The following is a 20,954-nucleotide window of genomic DNA, read 5'->3' on the forward strand; positions in this document are numbered from 1 at the left end:
ATGGTGCATTTGCAATTTGATTTAGATTTTGAATGGCCTTAGCACTAGAGTGATTCAAGCTACAACCCAGAGGCAGCATGGATAACTACAGCATAACAAGAAAGGTATCGGGAATCCAAGCACTGGATCATCTCTTCCACAATATAAGTCAATACAAAATTGATGGAATTGCGGAGCCAGTCATAGACAGTAACGTGTCTCCTCCCTTTCAACAGTGTTATCTCCATTTTCCAAAGGAGATGGAATTAAATGTAAGTGGGTGAAACAAAATAAAGAGCATCTTACTGGAGCAGAGAAGTTATTGTTCTACAGAGTTTCTCAAAGGCTACTTGTAAGACATATCTAGTTCAGTTTTGTGTGCATTTCTAAGAAAACATAGAGGCAATCATAAAACATTATAATGAAGGAATCCAAAGAAAACTTATTAGAGATTTAGAAAATTTAGCATGAACACTCATATTAGTTGAGGTCAGCTCGTAACCAATCCTATGAAAAAAAATGACTTGGATCAAGGCATTATGAGACACTATTCCAACTTCGCATATGAAGATCTTCAACCAACCAATGAATATAAAGGCAGTGCAGAGGTTTCTTATAGATCACTGCATAAATATTTGATAAGAAGGGAGATTAGTGGTAACATAAGTACAGATCTGAAAAGCTCTTCTGAGGTTTTCTGAGATAGGCATTATCTTCCCTTAGGACAGGTGCATGGAACCACACTGTGATGAGCCTAAAGCTACTGTACAAACATATTACAGACACTGAATTCCTGTAAAATAACAGGACATGCAGAACAGAAGCTCTTGAACCTTTAGTCTTTAATGCCTCAGTGTACGGCAAGGTTTTCAAATCTTCCTGGCCAGCCTAACATAGCTGCTGATAATAAAATAGCCTTTTTAAAAGGAGATTATAAATTTAATCTAAAACACAACAATTATTACTTTCTCACTGTTCAGTCTGCTGGCATGAACTACCTGCAACAACTCGAAATGACTGCAGAATACTCAAGTGTGTTGTTAAAGAGAACATATCCCTCCATTGCATAGCCATTTTATGACAGTCCTGAAAAGTAACTAATACGTCTTTCACAGGCAACAGTATTGGGACTTTCTTCACAGGTATTAGAATCTTCAGTTCCCATTTTAGGAACAGAAAATATTTACGATGTCCTTAGATTGTCGCAGAATCAGGTCATAAAATTCTGAACAGCTACAGAACAAAATAATTTTATTTGCAAAGGATTGCTGAAAAGATGCTTGATAAAGTTTTAAATCTAAGATTTTTTTCCCCCTCCTAGAAATCATTTCTCAGGACAAGGTCATCTGCCTAGTTTTGCCTATTTTGAGTAGCATCATACAATTTCTAGTATGAGGATATATTAGTGTATATAAATACATATATATATATATATATGTGTGTGTGTATACACACATACAGACCTATAGGTGCTTTGAGACTAAAACTCAAATATTGTGTCATTGTGCTATGATATTTACTAAATAAAATGATTCTTAGGGAGATAATTTTTTCCGTTTTTAAATTTACTGCCTTAAATACAATTTAAGATATTTATACTCAGAATATTTAGGTTGATTCTTCTTTACATCTGCCCTAAGCAACATCAAAACACATCCAACTTCAGCACTATCACTACTTAGTTTTTAAATGCAATGTGAAAAATTTAAACTGCTGCTTTTCTATTTCCTTCATTGTTTGTGTAACTTTTTGAAACCTAGAAAAATAAGACTAAAAGGAAATTACTTGATAACTTTCTACCAAATAAATAGGCAACAGCATATTTTAGTTTAAAAAAGAAACCCAAAAATTAAATTTTCCTTTTCACACTATTTACTTTTCTTTATAAAAAGAAAGTTTGCTTTCAATAATGTGTGAAATTATATAATTTGCTGTATTATAATTTAATATACAAGGTTTTATATATATATATAACAATATATATAGTTTATTATTATTATAGCTCAGCAGCAAGGAGAAAAGACTGCCTGTTTACATTGTCCTGGATACTATGAGTTACTTTGAACAGTTTTGCAAAATCTTTGGGGAGCAGCAGTCTGGGTTGAAAGAAAAGATGACAAGAAGCAGAAAACCTGAAGCATGAGTAGAAACTAAGAGGCTCCCCAGAGAAGAGCCAAGAGGTCTGTCTGTATCAAGGAGCAGAAACAAAACAAACTGGTGAGAGACAAAAATGGACTTTCCTAAGGTGTAGCATGGATTATTTAGCATTTTTTACAACTCAGGACACTGCAAGAAGTTGCTGGATTGGAAATGAGAAAGAAGGACAACCACAATGAAACGATCTGGTAGTGAAAGGTAGATCTGCTTCCAGTCGTTTTCCTTAGTTCGCCTCTCCTCATTTTCTACAGATAATCTTGTTCACGTGTATTATGCCTGTGTTCTAATAAATCAGACTATGAACTACTTTGAAGTGACTGGGGGGGTTCTTAGATATACTGCCTACAAAAATCCCTCTGTAATGCACGCGTGCTCCTTGTAAATAAGACTGTTTTTTTTTCAAGTTATCTAACACCGATTGCCCTTCTGTACTACAGGAACAGTGCTCTGTGCTTGATGGTGCCCAAGGTAGCTTTCAGCAGTAGTTCTTTTGGGGAGGCAGGGGAGGGAGGAAGTCAGTATTGGTTCCTTCACGGGCATCACAATGAAAACATTACGTTATGAAAGTTACTGTTGCTGTTGCTGAAGGTTAGTGCCAGAGGAAAAACAATCTGTAAATCTACCCAACAGGCATCTTTAGAAACTAAAAAACAAGGGGACCATTTTCAGTTAGCTGACATGCTCAGCAGAATAATCACATTCCTTAATCAACAAGATTTGAACTCCACGAATTTTCTTTCTGTCTTGGTCTTGGCTGGATCTTGAGTATAAACAAGTCACTAACTTTCTTTTTTCTTCTTCTGGCTAACAGAAATAAACAGAAATTATAACTAGACTACTATTATAATGCCTGGGTCTATTTCACCTAACTCAAGGTACCTAAAGTTAAGAAACCTTGTCTAAGATCTTAATCTTGTCATGATACCTATCACTTTTTTTTTTTTTTTTTTTAAACCTTTTGAGGCACTTAATTTAGACATATACAAGTTGGGTGCCTAATGCTTAGATGTCCAAGCTTTTGCGGAATGAATCCAGGGAGAAGTATGTGTAGGTGTGTACTTATGCACATAAACACAGCTATATGCACACTTATATAAATAAATGTGAAAATAATTGAGTTACAAAACATGTGAAAGAAGTAGAGAACTGAACAAGATGCTTCTCCAGAATCAGATGCTTCCAAAGAACAGCAAAAGCTCAGATTTATTACACTTACACTCACAGGTATTGGAGGAACACAAAAGGCATCCAGACCCCTCAGCTAGCTCCAGCAGATACTACTGATTTGATGCACACAACGTGCATATTTACTAGAAGCATCTTTGCTTTTGCTAATAGTTTGAAGATTGATTCATATCCTGTGAAAACATACAACATTCAGATTAGACTATCTGGTAAATAATCAAACAAATGTTTTCCATCAGCAATTAAGTTAACATTTTTAAACAGGATGATTATAAACTCTGGTATATGTGGGGAAAGCTGTTGCCTTTGGTGTTGAAAATGTCCAACCATATGATAGTAGAGAAGTGGACAGATTTATAATGGCAATAAATATGATAGAGACTTACTTAAAAATCTCACCTGTATAGCCTCCCAGGTAGGAGGGCTTTTACCGAATAGTGATCAGTGTTTAAGCATCATGCGTTTTTAGGCTGCTCAGAGAGCAGTGGGAGTTAAAATAATGTTCCTGCTGTGCTGGTACTCAGAGTTTTACTCCTACTGAAAAACCAACAGCAATGGTAGCGCAGTTATGGAAAAACTGAACATTGTTTGGGATGTTATCATTTTAGGAAAAAAATGGCAATACAGCAAAGAGCTTAGGTTATCTTATTAGTAAATGTATTATGCATTCACAGCATGTGTCATATGTTACTGAAAAGAATTCTCCCCTACCATCTCATACATTTTAAGAATAATTTTAAAAATATCTCACTTAAAGAACATGACAAGATGATAAGCAGCTAGAGTAATTTTTTTTTAACACTGACAACTAAGTAGATGATTAATGAGTTTGAAAATAATGCTAACAAATTTTGCTAAGACAGCACAAAATTGTTCCAAGCAATCTTCCCTACTCTCCCGTTATTTTATCCTCCAGTCTGTAGTACATGTCTTAGTCTATTTGTTCTAGAATTTATATAACTGTTGCACATTTCCCAGATATGCAGTACATGAGAGAAGATGACCCTGAAGAAAATATAACACTAACAGAGCAAGCCAGTATCTGTTCCCATCTTCAGCTAAAGCTCCTTCATTTCCAGAATCCATCAGTATTTAAATATGAATTTCCTTTTACTGAATTTTGATGTTCATGTCTTCTAAATTGCATCTCAGCTGGGACTCGAGCAGAATTTAGGCAATGAATCACAGGGATTCCGAATACCTGTTTTCCATCTCAACACTTTGGACTACAGTTTCCTAGGTTTCTACGTCTGGATAGCTTCACCTGCTCAGAAGCCTACAATGCTGAGCTGTGCCTCCCTATCATCTAAGCCTCACCACAATTTAGAGTCATCATGGGAGCGTGCCTAACTCTGCTTAGACCACTAGTGGTTTTGATTCATTAATATGTCTAACAAACTGACAACACTGCAGTTAGCACTCCAAGAGCTGCTCAAGGGCTACTTATACATTCTTTACTAAAGAATAATCAGATAAAAGGGATAAACAGAACTGGAGCTTAGACCAAAACTCATAATCTATTCCCTACTAGAGTGCTATATTCATTCAAGTTCAGAATTAATTTCTAAAGAAAAATGTACAACATGCTCAGGCAGTCTCAACCCTCCTACAGAAGGATGAGTCTTAAGAGAAAGCAGCGTTGAAAGGATCCAGCCAGAAACTCAGCTGGCAGCAGCAGAGAAAAGTGACAGAAGCAAGGACTACGAAGACAACATTTTTCAGTTCATGATGTTTTTTCCTCTGTTGATTGGCTGTCCCATACCATTTCCTTTTTTATTTTCCAACTATTTCAGCCACACTTAAAATCAGCTTCTGACTGGGCTGCCCTTTCTTCCAGGAGTATCTTTTTTCTTTATGCTTTAACTTTAAGTATTGTTTTAATTATTGCAGCTATTTTCTATTTTTTTTCCTCAGTGTTACCAAAAGCATTAACAGAAAGAAAAGGAAAAAAAAGGAAAACACCATATTTACAAGAAATTATCATGTTTTAAAAAAACACTTGTTACCACTTACACTGTCCATTTCTGTGCTCATCTTCCTTCATTACTTGGAAAGCTCTTCTGGACAAAGATTTTTTTCTTTAGATTTGCACACTGCCTGACAAACAAGGGTCCTGATCTCAACTATGGTTCCAAATTCCTCTTAAACCCAAACAAAAGTGATCTGACCATTCTCTGTTGATGACCAAAATCCCTGGACCACAATTTGGGCACCAATACCATAGGAACAAAACATTCATGATACTGAAGAAAATCTAACAGTTCACAGTGGTTAGATTCATCAAAATAGCTTAACAGCTTAAACTTTTTTATGGGCTCTCTACAACATAATATAATACATGAATGCAGATAAAGCCTCACAATTATTATTATTATCTTTAATTTTTAAAGCATTCTTTAGTCTAACTGCCATTAAAATCATGTCTACCAATAAAAATATGAACCCTTAAAGTAATACGTAACTAGGGTTGAAAAAACAGGTCATAAAATGTGTAATTTTACTGGTCTTATAAATTGATTTTAGCCATTATTGCATTACACATAATTCACTAGGGGTGATGGAACACTTATTTGGTTAGATAGCTGATGTATCCCTGAAGAATAAAACTATATTAATACATCACTTTGCTACAAAGGTGCTATAGACAGCAAAAGAACATTTTGTCAACTTCAGGAAATAAGAGATCTATTAAGAATTATTTAAAGCTTCATAAAGCACCAGCAAAATGTGCAACTGTCAATAGGGGTAGACATTAAACTTTCCATCCCCTTGAACACACTTTCAACATATTGTGCTTGAGTTTACCAGATGCGTAGCTTCATATAATGACTACTGCATGTTAAATTGCTGAGGAAGAAGTGAACGCTTTAAATGAATAAATATTCCTTGAGAAGCAAAAGTCCACTTAAAGAAACATCAATACTAGAAGAGAAATATTCACAGGAGAAACTTTTCTCACTGTCTACTAAATTCAATCTCAGCTACCTTGATGGGTTTTCATATTGAAAATATCCCCCTATTTAGACACACAGGAGGATTTGCTGTTGACTTTGAAATCATCCGTGCAAGTAAGAAAGCCACCCTATGGCAATATACAAATACCCTATGGAGTATTAGATTTCATTCTCACTTTCTTATCAAGGAGAATCCACGAATGCAGCAATTACAAAACTAAACAGATAGAATATGGTAACTTACAATCCTCAGTGTACAGGGCTTTTCTGTTTAAACTGTGCGTGAATAAGACTTATCGATCTGTTAAATTCATAATTTTTCAGCTAGCATCACATATTTCTACAAAAGCACTTCTTTCAAAACAGCAACTGATATATCACACACAAAAATTTTAATGAAAGCATAGGAGATAGATTAACATACAGGGAAACCATTAGCAAGTTACAGCTGTATATCAAAATAAGTCACATTACTTTATATGGCATCATAATTAACAATACACTAGCAGGCTAGGATGAAATCATTTAGCTCTCCAATAACAGAATAAAAGCACAGTGCTGCTACTTTCATTGATAATTATTTAGAGACATTGATGACATCAGGTACATGACAAGATGACAAAAATGATTTTGACACACTATAAAACAGAAGAATATGCAGCCTATTAAAATTGCAAGTAGTAGTTCTAATGACAGAAAGATTCATTTTTCTCTACCTGAAAGTATAATATCATTTCTACCTCCATTAGGTCTTTCATGACAGGTTCTAGGTGAGTCACGGGCCTGTCTCCATTTTTCTCTGCTCATGACAAGTCTCACTAACACCTGGAAAGAGATACCTTTCTCCACAAACTTGATAATCTAGACCACCTTCCCACAGTAGCTTAATGAAAGGTGATGATATAGATTTCTGGGGAGACCTAAATCTTCAAAGGAAGTAATATACGGAGACAAATACTATATGTACTAAGTGCATTATGCTATCCAAGTCCTACTTTTAAATCTAGCTGCCCTTTCTGGGGAAAAAAAAGCCCACAGAATTAAGATTTCATATTAATTCTTCCTGTTCATGTATCCCTTATAAAAACTCACTCTTTTTCTGAGGTAACTGAGCATGACAATATCACATGGAATCTCCTCAAACCGCAATGGTAAGACATAATAACTTGAATGGACTTTAAAAAAAGGTTTATTTTACAACTATTCATTGTAAACAATGAACAATTATTTTTACTCCATTCACTGTGAAGATCCATTCATTGTGATATTCACAGAGAGACCAAAAACAATTTAATATAAGTGCGACTGGGAAAGGGATTCTCAAAAAAGTGAACAGCTGCCTCCTCCCCATATACACACTTGGGTGATCTTTTTTGTGATACTGTCAGGTTGTTAAAATAGCACAGTTATTATCCTGCAATGATTATGCCAAATAGGATTATTTTAATCATATTTTTGCCTGATTGGTAGGTCTGTAAATCAAGTTTTAAAAGCCGATTAGCTCGTTTCCTCTCTTATGTATTATCACTAGAACTGAAGGTTCTGCAAAAAAGTTTTTCAGGCCTCATGCTCTGTGCTTTCATCTGTGGTCTCACAGACAAACCAGCAATGGCTGTAGCCATATTGCTTTCAACAGGATAGCAAAGACAAAACTAATGCTGTTACAGTAAACACTGACAAGATAAAAAAAATCTGCTCTCTCACTCTCTCTCTCAAGTTCTTTTCTGAGTAACAATGTCAGGAGACAGTTTTAAGGCTGCAGATTGCCAACACAACTATGAACAGATTAGTTGAGTACCTTGTCATTTTTTTGCATAGCCACTTTCAGAGTTGATATTTTACAAGTAAAAACTGTTTTATTCATTAGAATGAGCATCATACATGCAAAATATTTTCCAAATGAATAAAACTTTTCTGAGGGAGAAGAGCAGCGTTAGGATTCGTATTCTTAGCAAAGTAAAGCAACAAGTAAAGAAACAGAGGAATAGAAAGCAAACTATCACTTAGCTCTTAAATGGGGATCTCTGCAGGTAACGGGCATTATTCTAGTTACTAAATTTCATTTATAAATACAGTGACATTCTTACTGCTTTTGCAAGGAGGGTTTATACAGAATGAAATAATACCTCTCTGAAGTATCATGACTGATCATGTGTTGCTCCCACAATGCCTCCTTTGCCCTACTGCGACAGCATGTTTAAATCAGATTCTTGGTCTTAGTGTGTACAGATCAAATGACAACAACCAATTCATAATTGCGAATGCAAAGGTTCTCTTAAAAAGATTAATCTGGATTTTCAATCAGTAGTTTAGCTGATCATCTTTAGTAGCTAATCAACATTTAACCACTGAAGTTGGTACACACATTACAGAAAATGTCATTCCAAATTCTTTTCTACCAGCAGAACGACTTACCTGTACACTGCCCTCCATTTGTGGGATCCCCATAGTATCCTGGCATGCATGTTTCACACTGTTTTCCTGTTGTTAAGTTTTTACACTGATCACAAACATTACTGTTGATGCAGGTGCTGTGGCCATTACACTGGCAAGCTAGAATATAACATTTAAAAAGTCATTACTAAACTGCTTTTGCAAATAAAGTCATGTGATTACAAAGTTGGAGCACAATGCAATTTTAAAGAGGTTAATCCTGACTGATGACTAGCATATATATTTACAGTTTGACACAGAATCTACTTAAAATAGCACTGAGACAAGACATGAATTCCCAAAAGACCGCACAAGTTGAGTACGTAGTGACTTGTTAGCCTAAGGCTCATGAGAAAGTCTTTTGTACCATTGTGACTGACTAAATCCAGTCCTTGTAGACTTAAAAAGCTGCCTGGTCACTAAAGAAACCTGTTAACAGGCAGTAAGTCACCAACACCAAATGAAATCCCCATGCCTACATGCAGCCTGCTGTGAGGTACTGCATGACTACTGCAATGGAGAAAATCAACAGCATGCACACAACCATGTATTTACTGGGGACAGAGAAGATACAAAAAAAGAAGAAGAACCAAGAGCACGAAGGGTTTTAAAGATGGTAGAAGCACATCAAATGTCTCCAGACCCTACTCACGATGGCTGGTGAAATTAAAAGGAATTTTGTTTGCCAAATAGAACAACAGTAGAAACCACTGATCTTTTAAACCACATCTACTCTCCAGTGCTCCGTATTGTCAGCACACTCACAGAAAGTACTGGTAACTACTGCAAACTCATATGACTTCTGCCAAAATATTTGATCCCTCTGCCAGGACTTGGCTGAAATAGCAAGAGATCGTATTTTTGAGAGTAGTTTTTACCTCTCTCTAGAGTGGGACCTGAAAACTCAGGGCTCAACAGATTAGCAGTATGTCAATTACAACAGCTTGTCAAATGTCAGATTATGTCAAAACTGTCAATACCTTACTAGTAAAGTGTGTTTAAGACTCAGCAGATGACAGCTACTTCAGTAAGATTTTTTTTTTGGTAATTTGGATTTTTAATATAAATGTCACTCTGCTGCCTTGTCTAGAAAAAAGTAGTTCTCACTGCATGATTTAAAAGTTTTCAGGGCTAGTTTAGATTTAGTAACTTAATACTTTGCCAGGCTTGTCTCTGAAACCATTAAACCTCACAAGCTTGCAACTTCCTCTTGCTTCTATAGCTATGCCCATAAAGTCTTGTAATCAAGTATGCATAGCAAGGTCCTCAGCAGGCAATCACAGCACACTTACCTTTACATGCTACCCAAAGCCTTAATGGTAAGTGGTCAGTTTTGCTTTTTAAATGTAGTTTTTAAAACAGATGTTTGTTAAAAAGGACTGCATTGTTCTTTTAGTTTTAATTACATGTTCTATTTGAAACGTGAAGTATCTATTCTTGGGGTTTTGTCTGTTTCGGCTTTTAAATATTTTCACCACTTAATACAAACTTTCTGTACTACTGGACATGATGTTTTTACTTTTCATCCTCTTGTAATTTCTGAAGAGATTTAGCCAAATTTTCTTCATATATCCTAAAACTATTTACTTATTTTTCAGACAACTTTAGATTACTAACTAATCATAGACCAATAGGCCTAAATATAAAAACATATAGCACAATCGTTTTTTTTCTTTCAAATCAAAGCTATATTATCAAGAGCAGATCCCACAAAATAGTAAAAATATCATATGGATATGATAATCACATTACTAGCATAACTGGAACACTCATACAATAAAAGAGAAATCTACTCCGACTGAATGCTTAAAAGATGTTCTTGGGATATGAGTAGGAATATATATTTAAGAAGAATGAAGACTATATATTAACTTATATTCTCCAGGCAAGAATGAACACTAGGAAACTCTAATTTTTGCCTCTTCTGCACAAATTCCATGCTATTTTCTTCAAACACTACATGCAGAATGACAAGCTGCCAGAAGTCTGGAGCAACTACTTACTCGATATCACATGCAAACTGAGTGATGTGATCAAAGACAATACAGTCTATCATGGCAGGTTTCAACTGTTGCAGTCAAAGGTTAATTTTTCTAACCCTACTCATTTCTGATTTATTCATTATCAACTACCTGAATTTTGCAGCCAGTGAGGCAATACACTTTTATGCAAGTCATCAGGCTGTACAGAGAAGAATTAAGGTTAACTGCAAAATCCTTATTGTCCTCAGAGAACAGATATCCTCTACTCTCCATGAAATCTGTGATCTATTAAAATTAAAACAAATTAAGTTTGCCTAATTAAGACTGTATCCTAATGTAGGGAAAATGTCCCATTCTGATATTTTCTAACTAGTGGGTCATCAATTTGTAATGCTTTTATTCTTTCTGATACTTACCTTTGCATTTCTTCATTTTTGGATTATTTAAGTAAATGAAAGCAACCTTAATCAATCAAATTTTTGGAAAATGAATTTTATTTTGCTGCAAGATGTAATATCATCTGGTCATATGTGATAGCCCTCAAGTCTTCGGTTTCATTAAAGTCCAAGAAAATGGAAGAGATATTAAATCCAAGTCAGAAATTTTATATACAATAAGAACCAACAAAATCTGTAATTCACCTGGCACTCCATTTTGAAATAATACTATACTTTAGCTGTTTTTCCTAAAAATCTTAATTGGATATTGACAAAAACGGAAAGCTAGAAAAATTGTATAATGCAACAACTTTCTGTGATACAGACAAGACTGCAATCACATTGGGGACATCTTAATTAAAATAATGATAAACTGTAAAAGCCGTTACAGCAAAAACTGGAGATAAATTTTAGAATGTCATCTTTTCCTTAAGTGATTTTAATGTACAGCAGTGGCAGCAACAGTGTAATTTTCCTCACATACAAATGTGATTTTGCTGAATCTTCAGTGGGGCTGCCCAGAAGATAATTAATTCCATGTCTAGTAGTCTTATGATCTGTGCGTTGAAGCAGTTGGTGATTGGGACAATTGCTGATAATTACACTTTTAGTTCTAAGGTGGTACTTATTTACAGGAAATATATAGCAAGCATGTCTGTCCTACAGATCGGATCTAGTGTAAAGATATTTCAGCTAGTTTTACATGAATTAGGTAAGACACTTGAACCACTACAGCTGAAGCTAAAGAAAACTTTGTGCAAGCTAATTCATACTGCTTTTCAGAGGAGAAACTTAGCCTTTAAGAGAAAGTCTTGGTTTGCTTCCTACCTAAACTGCTCTTTTGATGAGAGGAAAGCCCAATACTCTTTATTTTTCTTTTGTTTTTAGAAATTATATTTGCAATAATAGTTCCATTAAACTACAAGAAAACTTTTTGTTCTTAAAAATAGGATGATAAAATCAGAATGTATTCACATCATCAAATGTCATCATACTATGAAAACTGCTTTGAGGACTACTGATTTCAAAATGACCAATCACAAAAATAAACATTTTCCTCGAAACTGTAAAAAATAGATAAAATTATGCACTTTATTCCTGAGTTTTGTGGAAAGAGGGTTTTTTCTTTCTCCAGTTAAAGGAATCTCCTAATTTAATTTTGTGAAATATTTCAATGAGCTCCATTCTGCATTAAAAAGAAGAAAGAAAAAAGTAAAAAAAAATTAATGGCAGATTTGATCTCATTTTCATAAACTCAGTTTAGGTTTGTTAAAATATTTCTGAATAATCAAATTGCAAGGGAATCTTATTTAATTGTAAACATATAGTTCTTCAGTACAAATTATTTCCTCTTCAGATTTGTCACCTGAATCATTAACAATATTTTACAAGCCAAGAGATAAAGTGCACAGCTTATATCATGCACACAAGTTGTTGCTCTTTCCCTGGCTGTAGCTGAAAAAAAACATTTTGTTTCATTCAAAACCTGTCAGACCTTCTCACTTTATGCTGTTTAGTAATAGTTTTAAAAATTAAAACAGACAGAAAATGAGAGTGAATTTAAAGCGGTATTTATCAACACAATTGCCCAGAAGCACTGCAGAGCCACAAAGAGCGTGGATATGAACTACAAGGAAAACTTGCATATATAAGAACATGAGTGATTTATCAAATTATTCATCGATGTGACAGAATAATCTTTAAAGTATATGTCATAACCTATTTATTTTTATTCAATTACAAACTGTTCAGTAAGTTGATATAGATTTATGATCAACTCCATTATATTTCGAGTACCTCAAATGAACGTTTTCAGATTACTGTGTTAAGATTAATAAACTGTGTTAGCATAATCCCTTAAAGATGGTATTTTGTTAATAAAATGAAAACAAAAGCCTAGGAACAAAACCTACAGCCTATATCAATCAAAATGAAATTTCATGTCAACAGAAATTTTAATTCTATGACTTACGTACAATTTGCATCTTTTAACAAATCTATAAAATAACCTTCTTCAAAACTGAAGTGGAATCTCGGTGCAATCTTGGTCAGAATGTATAATGAATACAGGATTTTATCCATGAAGAATAAATACTAAACGAATAAGGTGATGAAATCTTCTAACTCAAAAGATTTGGAAATCAAGATATGTATCCATTACAATTTCACCAGGGACAGATACTATGTATTTTTGTAAAAGCCTAACAATGCACATATCATTGACGTATCTGTATTTTAACATTCAAATTAAGTACAGAAGTTTACAAATCATGTAACATAATGTAATATCATTTTTTCCAGGTTTACTTTTTCTGTTAATGGTATTAGCTGATTTGGGAAAGTTATTTTTTGGTTTTAACTTAGATCATTTGACAGTTTTTACTTGAGTTTATATTTAACATCATTATTTTAAATTTTTAAAAAATTCTACTATCTACCCATTCATTTAAGAAGGGTTACTAAATTAAAACTTTCTTTAGAGATTTTGCTCTCAAAATAACATAGTTACACACACACACACACATACACAGAATGGTCTTTCTGATGAAAAGAGTAAAGCACTCAGAAGCGCAAAAAACCATAGCTGCATGTACCCATACAAAGTTATGTTCCCAGAGATGCTCCAGCTTCCAAATTTGTCAGCAGCAGGAACACTGGCTGGAAAAATAACACTTTAGCAGAACTACACTATTTATTCTAAAAAACTGATTTTTTTTCAAGCTGTCTTTAAAACTGTATCATTTATCGTATATGGAGGCCTGTTAAACTCACCAGTATGCTTTTCACTTGGCTGCACTACTACACTGATGCAACTAAACTGGCTTTGTGTTTTCATACAGCACTATGTTAGGAGGCTCTACCAGCTCATTTTGCACTAAATTAGAGCACCTGATGTCTTGCTTATTCATCCAATGAACCTAAAAATTAAAATACTATAATCAGATCAATATGGCTAAAATTTAGACTTCAGAGATCCTTTCAAAGATTACAAAAGCACACCTTTTACCAAAAATGTCTAAAAGCTATACTGATGGCACAGCTGACATATTTGGCAGCCTTGTGATGCATTTTCACAGCCAGCTGGACTTTGAGAGTCCGGCTGGGATGCAGGAAGTTCCTATTCCTGACCATCAGCAGTTGCCTATAGATAATCTCTCTCCAACTGCACTTTCCTTTGATGGATACAGATGCTAGAAGAAAGTTAAAGCTGAAGCTAACTCACATTGTTGGACTTGAAAAAGTAGAAAAACAGAATGGATGAGAACTTGTTTACAAATAAGCAGCAGATTTTCATTAAACTATTTGCATCAAATTTCACAAATGAATCTGCACAAAAATTAAACGTGTTCACTAGATATTGAAACAAAAAGATAAACTATTTATTTAAGAAATAATTTGGAAGAACATCTATGTTATGCTAATTGTGTTACTCAAAATAATTATGTTAACTTTGAGTGCCTAAACACAGGAACACTTAAATCCTATACTCTTTAACTCCTATTTCATATTATAAGTTTAGGCATGCTATTCAAATAAAGAAAAGATGGAAGATAAAACAAATCAGCATATCTTACCTGGACATTGGATAAAAGACCACTCATAGTTTTTCTCTTTTGGACAAAGACTAGCATCAAGCACCATTTCACTGGAGTGCATGCCAACAGGCTTCATTGGTCCTCTTGATGATCCTTCCAAACATTGTCCTTTCCCAGTATTACTGGGATCGTTACACCATCCACATCCAGGCTGTTCCAAACATTGTCCACAGGTCCTCAGTCCAGAGCAGTTTTGAGCTTTATTACATAAAATGCAATATTAATGCAAGTTTTGTTTTTTTAATAAGATGCTAGGATTTTACAACAGTTGAGGAAGAAATTATTTACACAAAATTATTTTAGCTATTTCCTGGTATAAATTCAAAAATTTCAGTAATGTTTTAGTATGAATATCTCCATGTTTACTTTAAAAAGTTAAATTTTTTCAAAGATAGCAAAATATGAACAGGGTATACTATAAAGCAACAAAGATTTCAGATAATCTGAGATAATGAAGCAGAAAAGCACTATTAGACATTGTCATCAAAACCCATGATGCAATATATATTTCATGTTTACATATTTATACCTTATATGATACATATATTTACATATAATTTTACTCATGTAAACAGTCTTTCCAACAGGAATACTCTAGAATTCAAGATTAGGTCAATAATCCAAATAAGAAGAGAGAAAAAATTGTGACAGTTCAAATTCAAACCCAGAAATGTATTTGGCATGAGCTATTCTACGATGAGCCTGATATTTCGAGTATTCATCTACAGACCTACCTCATTCTCGTGAAATGTAACTTTTGAAACAAGCCAGCATAATATATAACTTTACAAAAAAGGATTGTTAAACTACAAATCATAATTCATTCCCATTTTAATGAAACTGTCTTAAGAGTCCCTTGTCCGCTACAGTAAGTCAGCTTTTATTTACTTGCATACTAAAATATCTAATTATTTTCTACTGTACCCTTTTTATTAAAATACTTTAATTTCTCATATTTGAACAAATCTGCTCAGAACCAATTAAAATTCATATTCTGAAGTTACTGGTATCTCTTAATAATAATGAACTACTGATTTCGTGTATTTAGGAGTATTATTAAGAATTCACAGGTTTATCTGAGCTTTTTCTGCTACACCTTACATCTTTAAAAAATTAAATGGTGTAACACAATCAAATGACCATCAGAATCATCTGAACATTGATCAAAATGGGCCATTGTTTCTTCTTACGCTAACTTTGCGGACATTTAAAAAATATATTTTAAAAGTATACATGAACTTCTGGAAGATCCTACCAGGAAGCCAGAACTAGTCGAAGAAGTTTCTTTACAAAGTGTTTTAAAATTTTCTTGTGGAAGACACTCAAATGGGTACTACACCATGATAATTAAAACCTTTAAAATATCTTGCAGAGCTCTACATGCAGAGCTACAACAGCATGATGATTCATTTCTTTTATATTCCTTTCTTCCCATTAAAAACATAATTCTCAGGCAAGTACTAGGAAAAAGATGAAGTTAAACATGAAGCACATTTTAGTCTGTTTTGATTCATAAGACTGGTCTTGAAAAGGAAGCTTTTACTGCCTTGTGAGTTATGTTTGTATATGCACACACACACACACACATACTAAAAACAATGACACGTTTATTGCAAATACTTGGCTAGTTATGTGCAGACGATCTTAGGTAAAATGCTTTTTATAAGAAAAGTAACAATTAGAAGTAAATTATGTAAGAGAACATACAATTTGCACGATGAACAGATGGCCAATATTCAATTATGGATAATATAAAAAGTTTTCCTAATGATAACATTCAACTCTGCATTAAAATGATTTTAGAGAAAAAAAAAGGATTATGTTTTCCATTATAAAAAAGACCCAGAAAGGTAATCCGTAAAAATTGTTATTTTTGATGCATATGCAGAACGAGTTAATTAGCAAAGCCTGATCACTCTTACACATGTGTATCAGAGAATCAACATGAAATTGTGCAGTCCATAAGCAAGACATACCCATCTAGCGATAATACAAAACCAAACAGCATTATGCTTGGACATCCATAAAGGTCGAGTCTTGCTTAGTTACTGAAGTCCTTTTAACATTTTTAAAATCTTCAACAAAAATTTCTTAACAACAGAAAAAAATCATAAGTAATGACAATTGTCACAGAATTTTCATATAGAATTTGAAAATCCATACAGGAAAAAAGGTATGAAATATAACTGAGTAAATCACTCTGTGGAAGTTTCAGAGGCATTTTTCTCTGGAAAAATCAAAAGGAAAAGGAATTAAGGACTAACAGATAAGGAAGCTGAGGTCTACCTAAGGCTGAATGATCTCATGTGACCTAATTTTAAATCCAATTATATGTGTGTTTAGGATTCTCAAAATGACAAATTGTGAAATTATGGGGTCCTGCTAGTAAAAACAAGATTGCACAGTTCCTGCTAAGAACTTAAGCTAGAGTTTTAAAAATTACTAAATACCAGTTACTCCAAATAATGACAGAACTTTCAGGAAGACGTCTAGACTTAAATAGGCTCTTAAAAAGGATATTTTGAGTAAGCAGCGAGCCTTGGTTTGGAGACAAGGGTCTAATCACAAGAAGGTGCAATTTGAACACTAGGAGACACAAGCATGAATATAAATAGTCAAAAGAGAAGAAGAACTTACAAAACAAATGACAATGAACAGCAAACATTGAACTACATACGTATATGTGTGTGCACATGCGCACGCACATGTATGTGTATGCACACACACATATAAAGAGAGAAGAAAAATGAGGTTACTAAAAAATAAGAACAGAGTAAAGAATTTATGGAACTAATTTAACACCTTGTAAACCGTGCAGTAAAAGACACAGATTATTAGATTAGAGGCACTTATACTGAAGTCAAATGTCCAGCTTGGACAATTTTATATTGACTGCTGCAGCATCTTATTTTGGTTATCAGACTTTAACTTCTGCTTGTTGTAGCATAACCGTACACACTGTCACTTCCTAAACTAGCTTTCTTCCAATGATTCAATTTAAAAAAACACTGCTTATTACAAGTGGCTAACCTAACCCACAGCTCATCTTGAAAGAACTGAGCTAAAGAGTGACAGCATATCAGGTATATCCCTGGCAGCGGCTGCAGTGATGAGCAGGGAAAACGAGGATGGTAACCTCTTAACGTGGCTCAGCTTCAGCCAAAACACTGTGTCCACCAGTGTTCCCAGCTAGCTGGAGGACTTGACTCTAGAACAGCAATACTTGAATCCATGTTATAAAGGTTATGTTAAGCAGAATCGTTTCATTTTTAACTACAGAAATTGGCAGCAGAATAAAGCTAGTTACTCTGACCTCAACAACTATTAAAACTGTTTAAAATTAGTAAAAGTAATCAAAGTAAAATATTCCAGTAGTCTGAAGATATGTGCAAATTTCACAAAAACAGGCAGTCAGGAATCAGAATGAGATCTTGAAAGGACTTTAAAAACAAGGAAAGCTGCAGCATGAGCTCTTGTATCCTTAGACATCCAAGGATCCAAATGGGAGGAAACGTTTTATAAGTGTCCCAAATGTGGAAAAAGGAAAAATCAAAATGGAGCTCCAATGTTCTTGGAAATCAAATCCAATCAACCACGTGACACAGACCAGTAGAAAAACCATCCTTACAGTTCGAAACCTCAGTGTTACAGATTTTGGGTTTTCAATACAGTAGCAGAGTAGCAGAAACACAAAGATCATTCTGTAATGGCTTCCTCCCCCTTTCAGAGATGCAAAGTAGATGATCCAAGCAATTTTCAAATTGATATTCGTAAAGGTAGAAGAAAACAAGTCTAATGTTTCAGTTGCACTGTCTTCATGGAAGAGAATACAGAACCAAAGCTGAAAATCCTCAGCTATTCTGTGTAGTGGCATTGAGCTATAAAACTGAAAAGAACCTTCTCCTGAAGATGAGAAGTTATTGTTTGCGGAAGAAGGGGATGTACAAGGAGAAACTTTTTTCCTTGAAATTCTAGAGGTGGTCCAAGATTGTTCTACTGTCAGCAATTCAATATAAAACTGTAATGGATGGAAAACATGGGGAAGAGTGGAATGCAACTTTTTGGCAAGTAGGTATTAAAATGACAAAATGTCATCGATACAAGTGTTCTTTATTTTCCTTCTAAGCTGTGAAAATAAATGTAAAGTTCTCATTTTATGTGATATTTTGTCTTTTAAATCATGAATGCCTGTGTGAAGTTTCTTTTTCATTCACAGCAAAACATCCAAATACTAAGATACCAGTCATGACAAAAAAAAATAGAGGATTTGTTTTCTTTTTTTTAAAGACGTAGTTACATTCAGTTCTTCAAATAAGCAGAAACTTTATGCTTTGACAAGAGAATGCACTTAATACCTTATTACCTCATCAACAATAAAGATGAATCTACCTAATAGAATTTTTAAGTCATCTAGACTGAAACAATGTCTAAATCATGTTTCATTTGGATATACATTTTCTTGTTTCACATGCAAAATATCTAATGCTTTAAACTCTGAAAAAATCTGTCTGTGGATGCTGATCCTTTTTTTCTTTAATTCACTAGATAGAAAATGAATTTTTATACAAAATTGCCCTTAATGTAATACTGAATTGACATACAGCAAATGCCAGCTGGCTTATTTAATATGAAATTGTTACAGACCTGACACAAAAACACTTCTTGTGCTCCCCATAGAAACAGAATCTCCATAATGTGCAAATAATACACTAACCCCAAAACAGGTTACAAAGTTCAGGCTGTCATTATGTATCCAATTTTAAAAATCTAAGCATCATTCATGTGGTGGTCTGTCAATTTTACCTCTAAACTTTAAATCTTACTATCTTCTGCCACAATTCAGTATCAATATAAAATACAAGTTCCACTGGATTGGAGTCACTTACAGGTGGGAAACATTTTAATCAAGTCTTTAAGGACAGTAATTTGTTAAAATAGTAAGAACCAGTCTTCTGTAGGATGGTATCATACTTATTTTTCTAAACAAACCGTAACTGAGAGAAGAATATAAGACACGAGGCAGCTTGCTTCAGTGTCTACATGGATTATGACACTGATATACACTGGAACTGCATGGCACTGAACTTAACAAGGTCTAGTTGCCACAGACTTGGGAAAAAGTAACATTTGCAAATTATATGCTGAAAGGCACATTAAGCATTCTTCTCCTAAAGAGTCATTGGACTGATTTCTGACAAAATATGCTTCCAAGAGAGACATTTGGGGAGCATCTTTGCTGCTTGACAAAATAAGAAATCATCTGCCTTTTATTTCAAAAGTAAGAAATAAGAGATCTGGTAAACTAATACAACCTGACCCAGGGTCATATAGGACAAAAGTTTTCTCCATCTCCTCTCATCTGCCTGATAGTCTAACAGAATTCCTGCTATTCCCGTGCAGAGGGCAAACAATCTGTAACCGTCAATAATAAGCATTTGCAAATAACAAGCAAGATCATTTATTTTGCAACTGCATTACGGTATTTTCAAGACTATTGCTATTATTAGTATGACACTATTTTATCTTTGCAAGCTAGAAAAATGGACTTCTTTGAATCTTTTGACAAAATACATCAGAATCTTAAGACTCTATGAATTCAGCTCATCTCCTTTTTTAATAACCAGATTTCTGATTAGTCTAAGGTCTATATATTATTACTTTGATTTTGTCAGTATTTCATTTCAATTCATGGATGTCGATTGACATTCTAATACTAGTCATGCAAAGAATCATGATGTTTTTCCATATTTGAAAACAATAACCACTTTTTACTGGCTGCTTTAAAAGACTGAATATGTTCCATCATAAAATAATTGTCAGTACTTTACCTGTGTCCACATAATACAAACACAGTACTGACTGCTGACATTAGTAGCTATATAAGGTCATTCATTTGAAATCTTTTATCTTTAGTGAATGTGCTGAATCCTATTCATATAAATGTTCTGAGTGGAAAAAAATTATAATGTGATATTTAACAATAAACATTCATTAAGATACTCACGGGAGCATGTGGCTGTTTGCCATTCCAGACACTGTCCATATGGGAAGGAGATTATATAGGCATTTGAGTCAACACATCGTTTTGTACTGCTGCACCACATACACTCCATACCATTACTTGTGCAGTTGGAACACGTTGTTCGCAGGGAGCATGGCTTTTTGCAGGGTCTAGCATTCTGATTGGGACTAACTGGGGGGGGAAAAAAAACACAAAAAATTGTAATTTCG

General features: G+C 34.1%; 1 protein-coding gene across 2 annotated transcripts in view; it reads right to left on the reverse strand.

Moving 5' to 3' along the window:
* ATRNL1 (attractin like 1) overlaps positions 1-20,954 on the reverse strand; it is a 568,892-nt gene that overhangs the window by 399,126 nt on the left and 148,812 nt on the right. For both annotated transcript variants that reach the window (XM_026069767.1, XM_026069766.1), the window contains exons 17-19: positions 20,728-20,916; positions 14,703-14,921; positions 8,691-8,828 (exon numbers count right to left, since the gene is read on the reverse strand). In XM_026069767.1, coding sequence (XP_025925552.1) covers positions 8,691-8,828; positions 14,703-14,921; positions 20,728-20,916 — 546 coding nt within the window. The remainder of the gene's footprint in view (positions 1-8,690; positions 8,829-14,702; positions 14,922-20,727; positions 20,917-20,954) is intronic.

The sequence above is a fragment of the Apteryx rowi genome, unplaced genomic scaffold (assembly GCF_003343035.1).
Source record: "Apteryx rowi isolate R43461 unplaced genomic scaffold, aptRow1 scaffold_3, whole genome shotgun sequence".
NCBI lineage: Eukaryota > Metazoa > Chordata > Aves > Apterygiformes > Apterygidae > Apteryx > Apteryx rowi.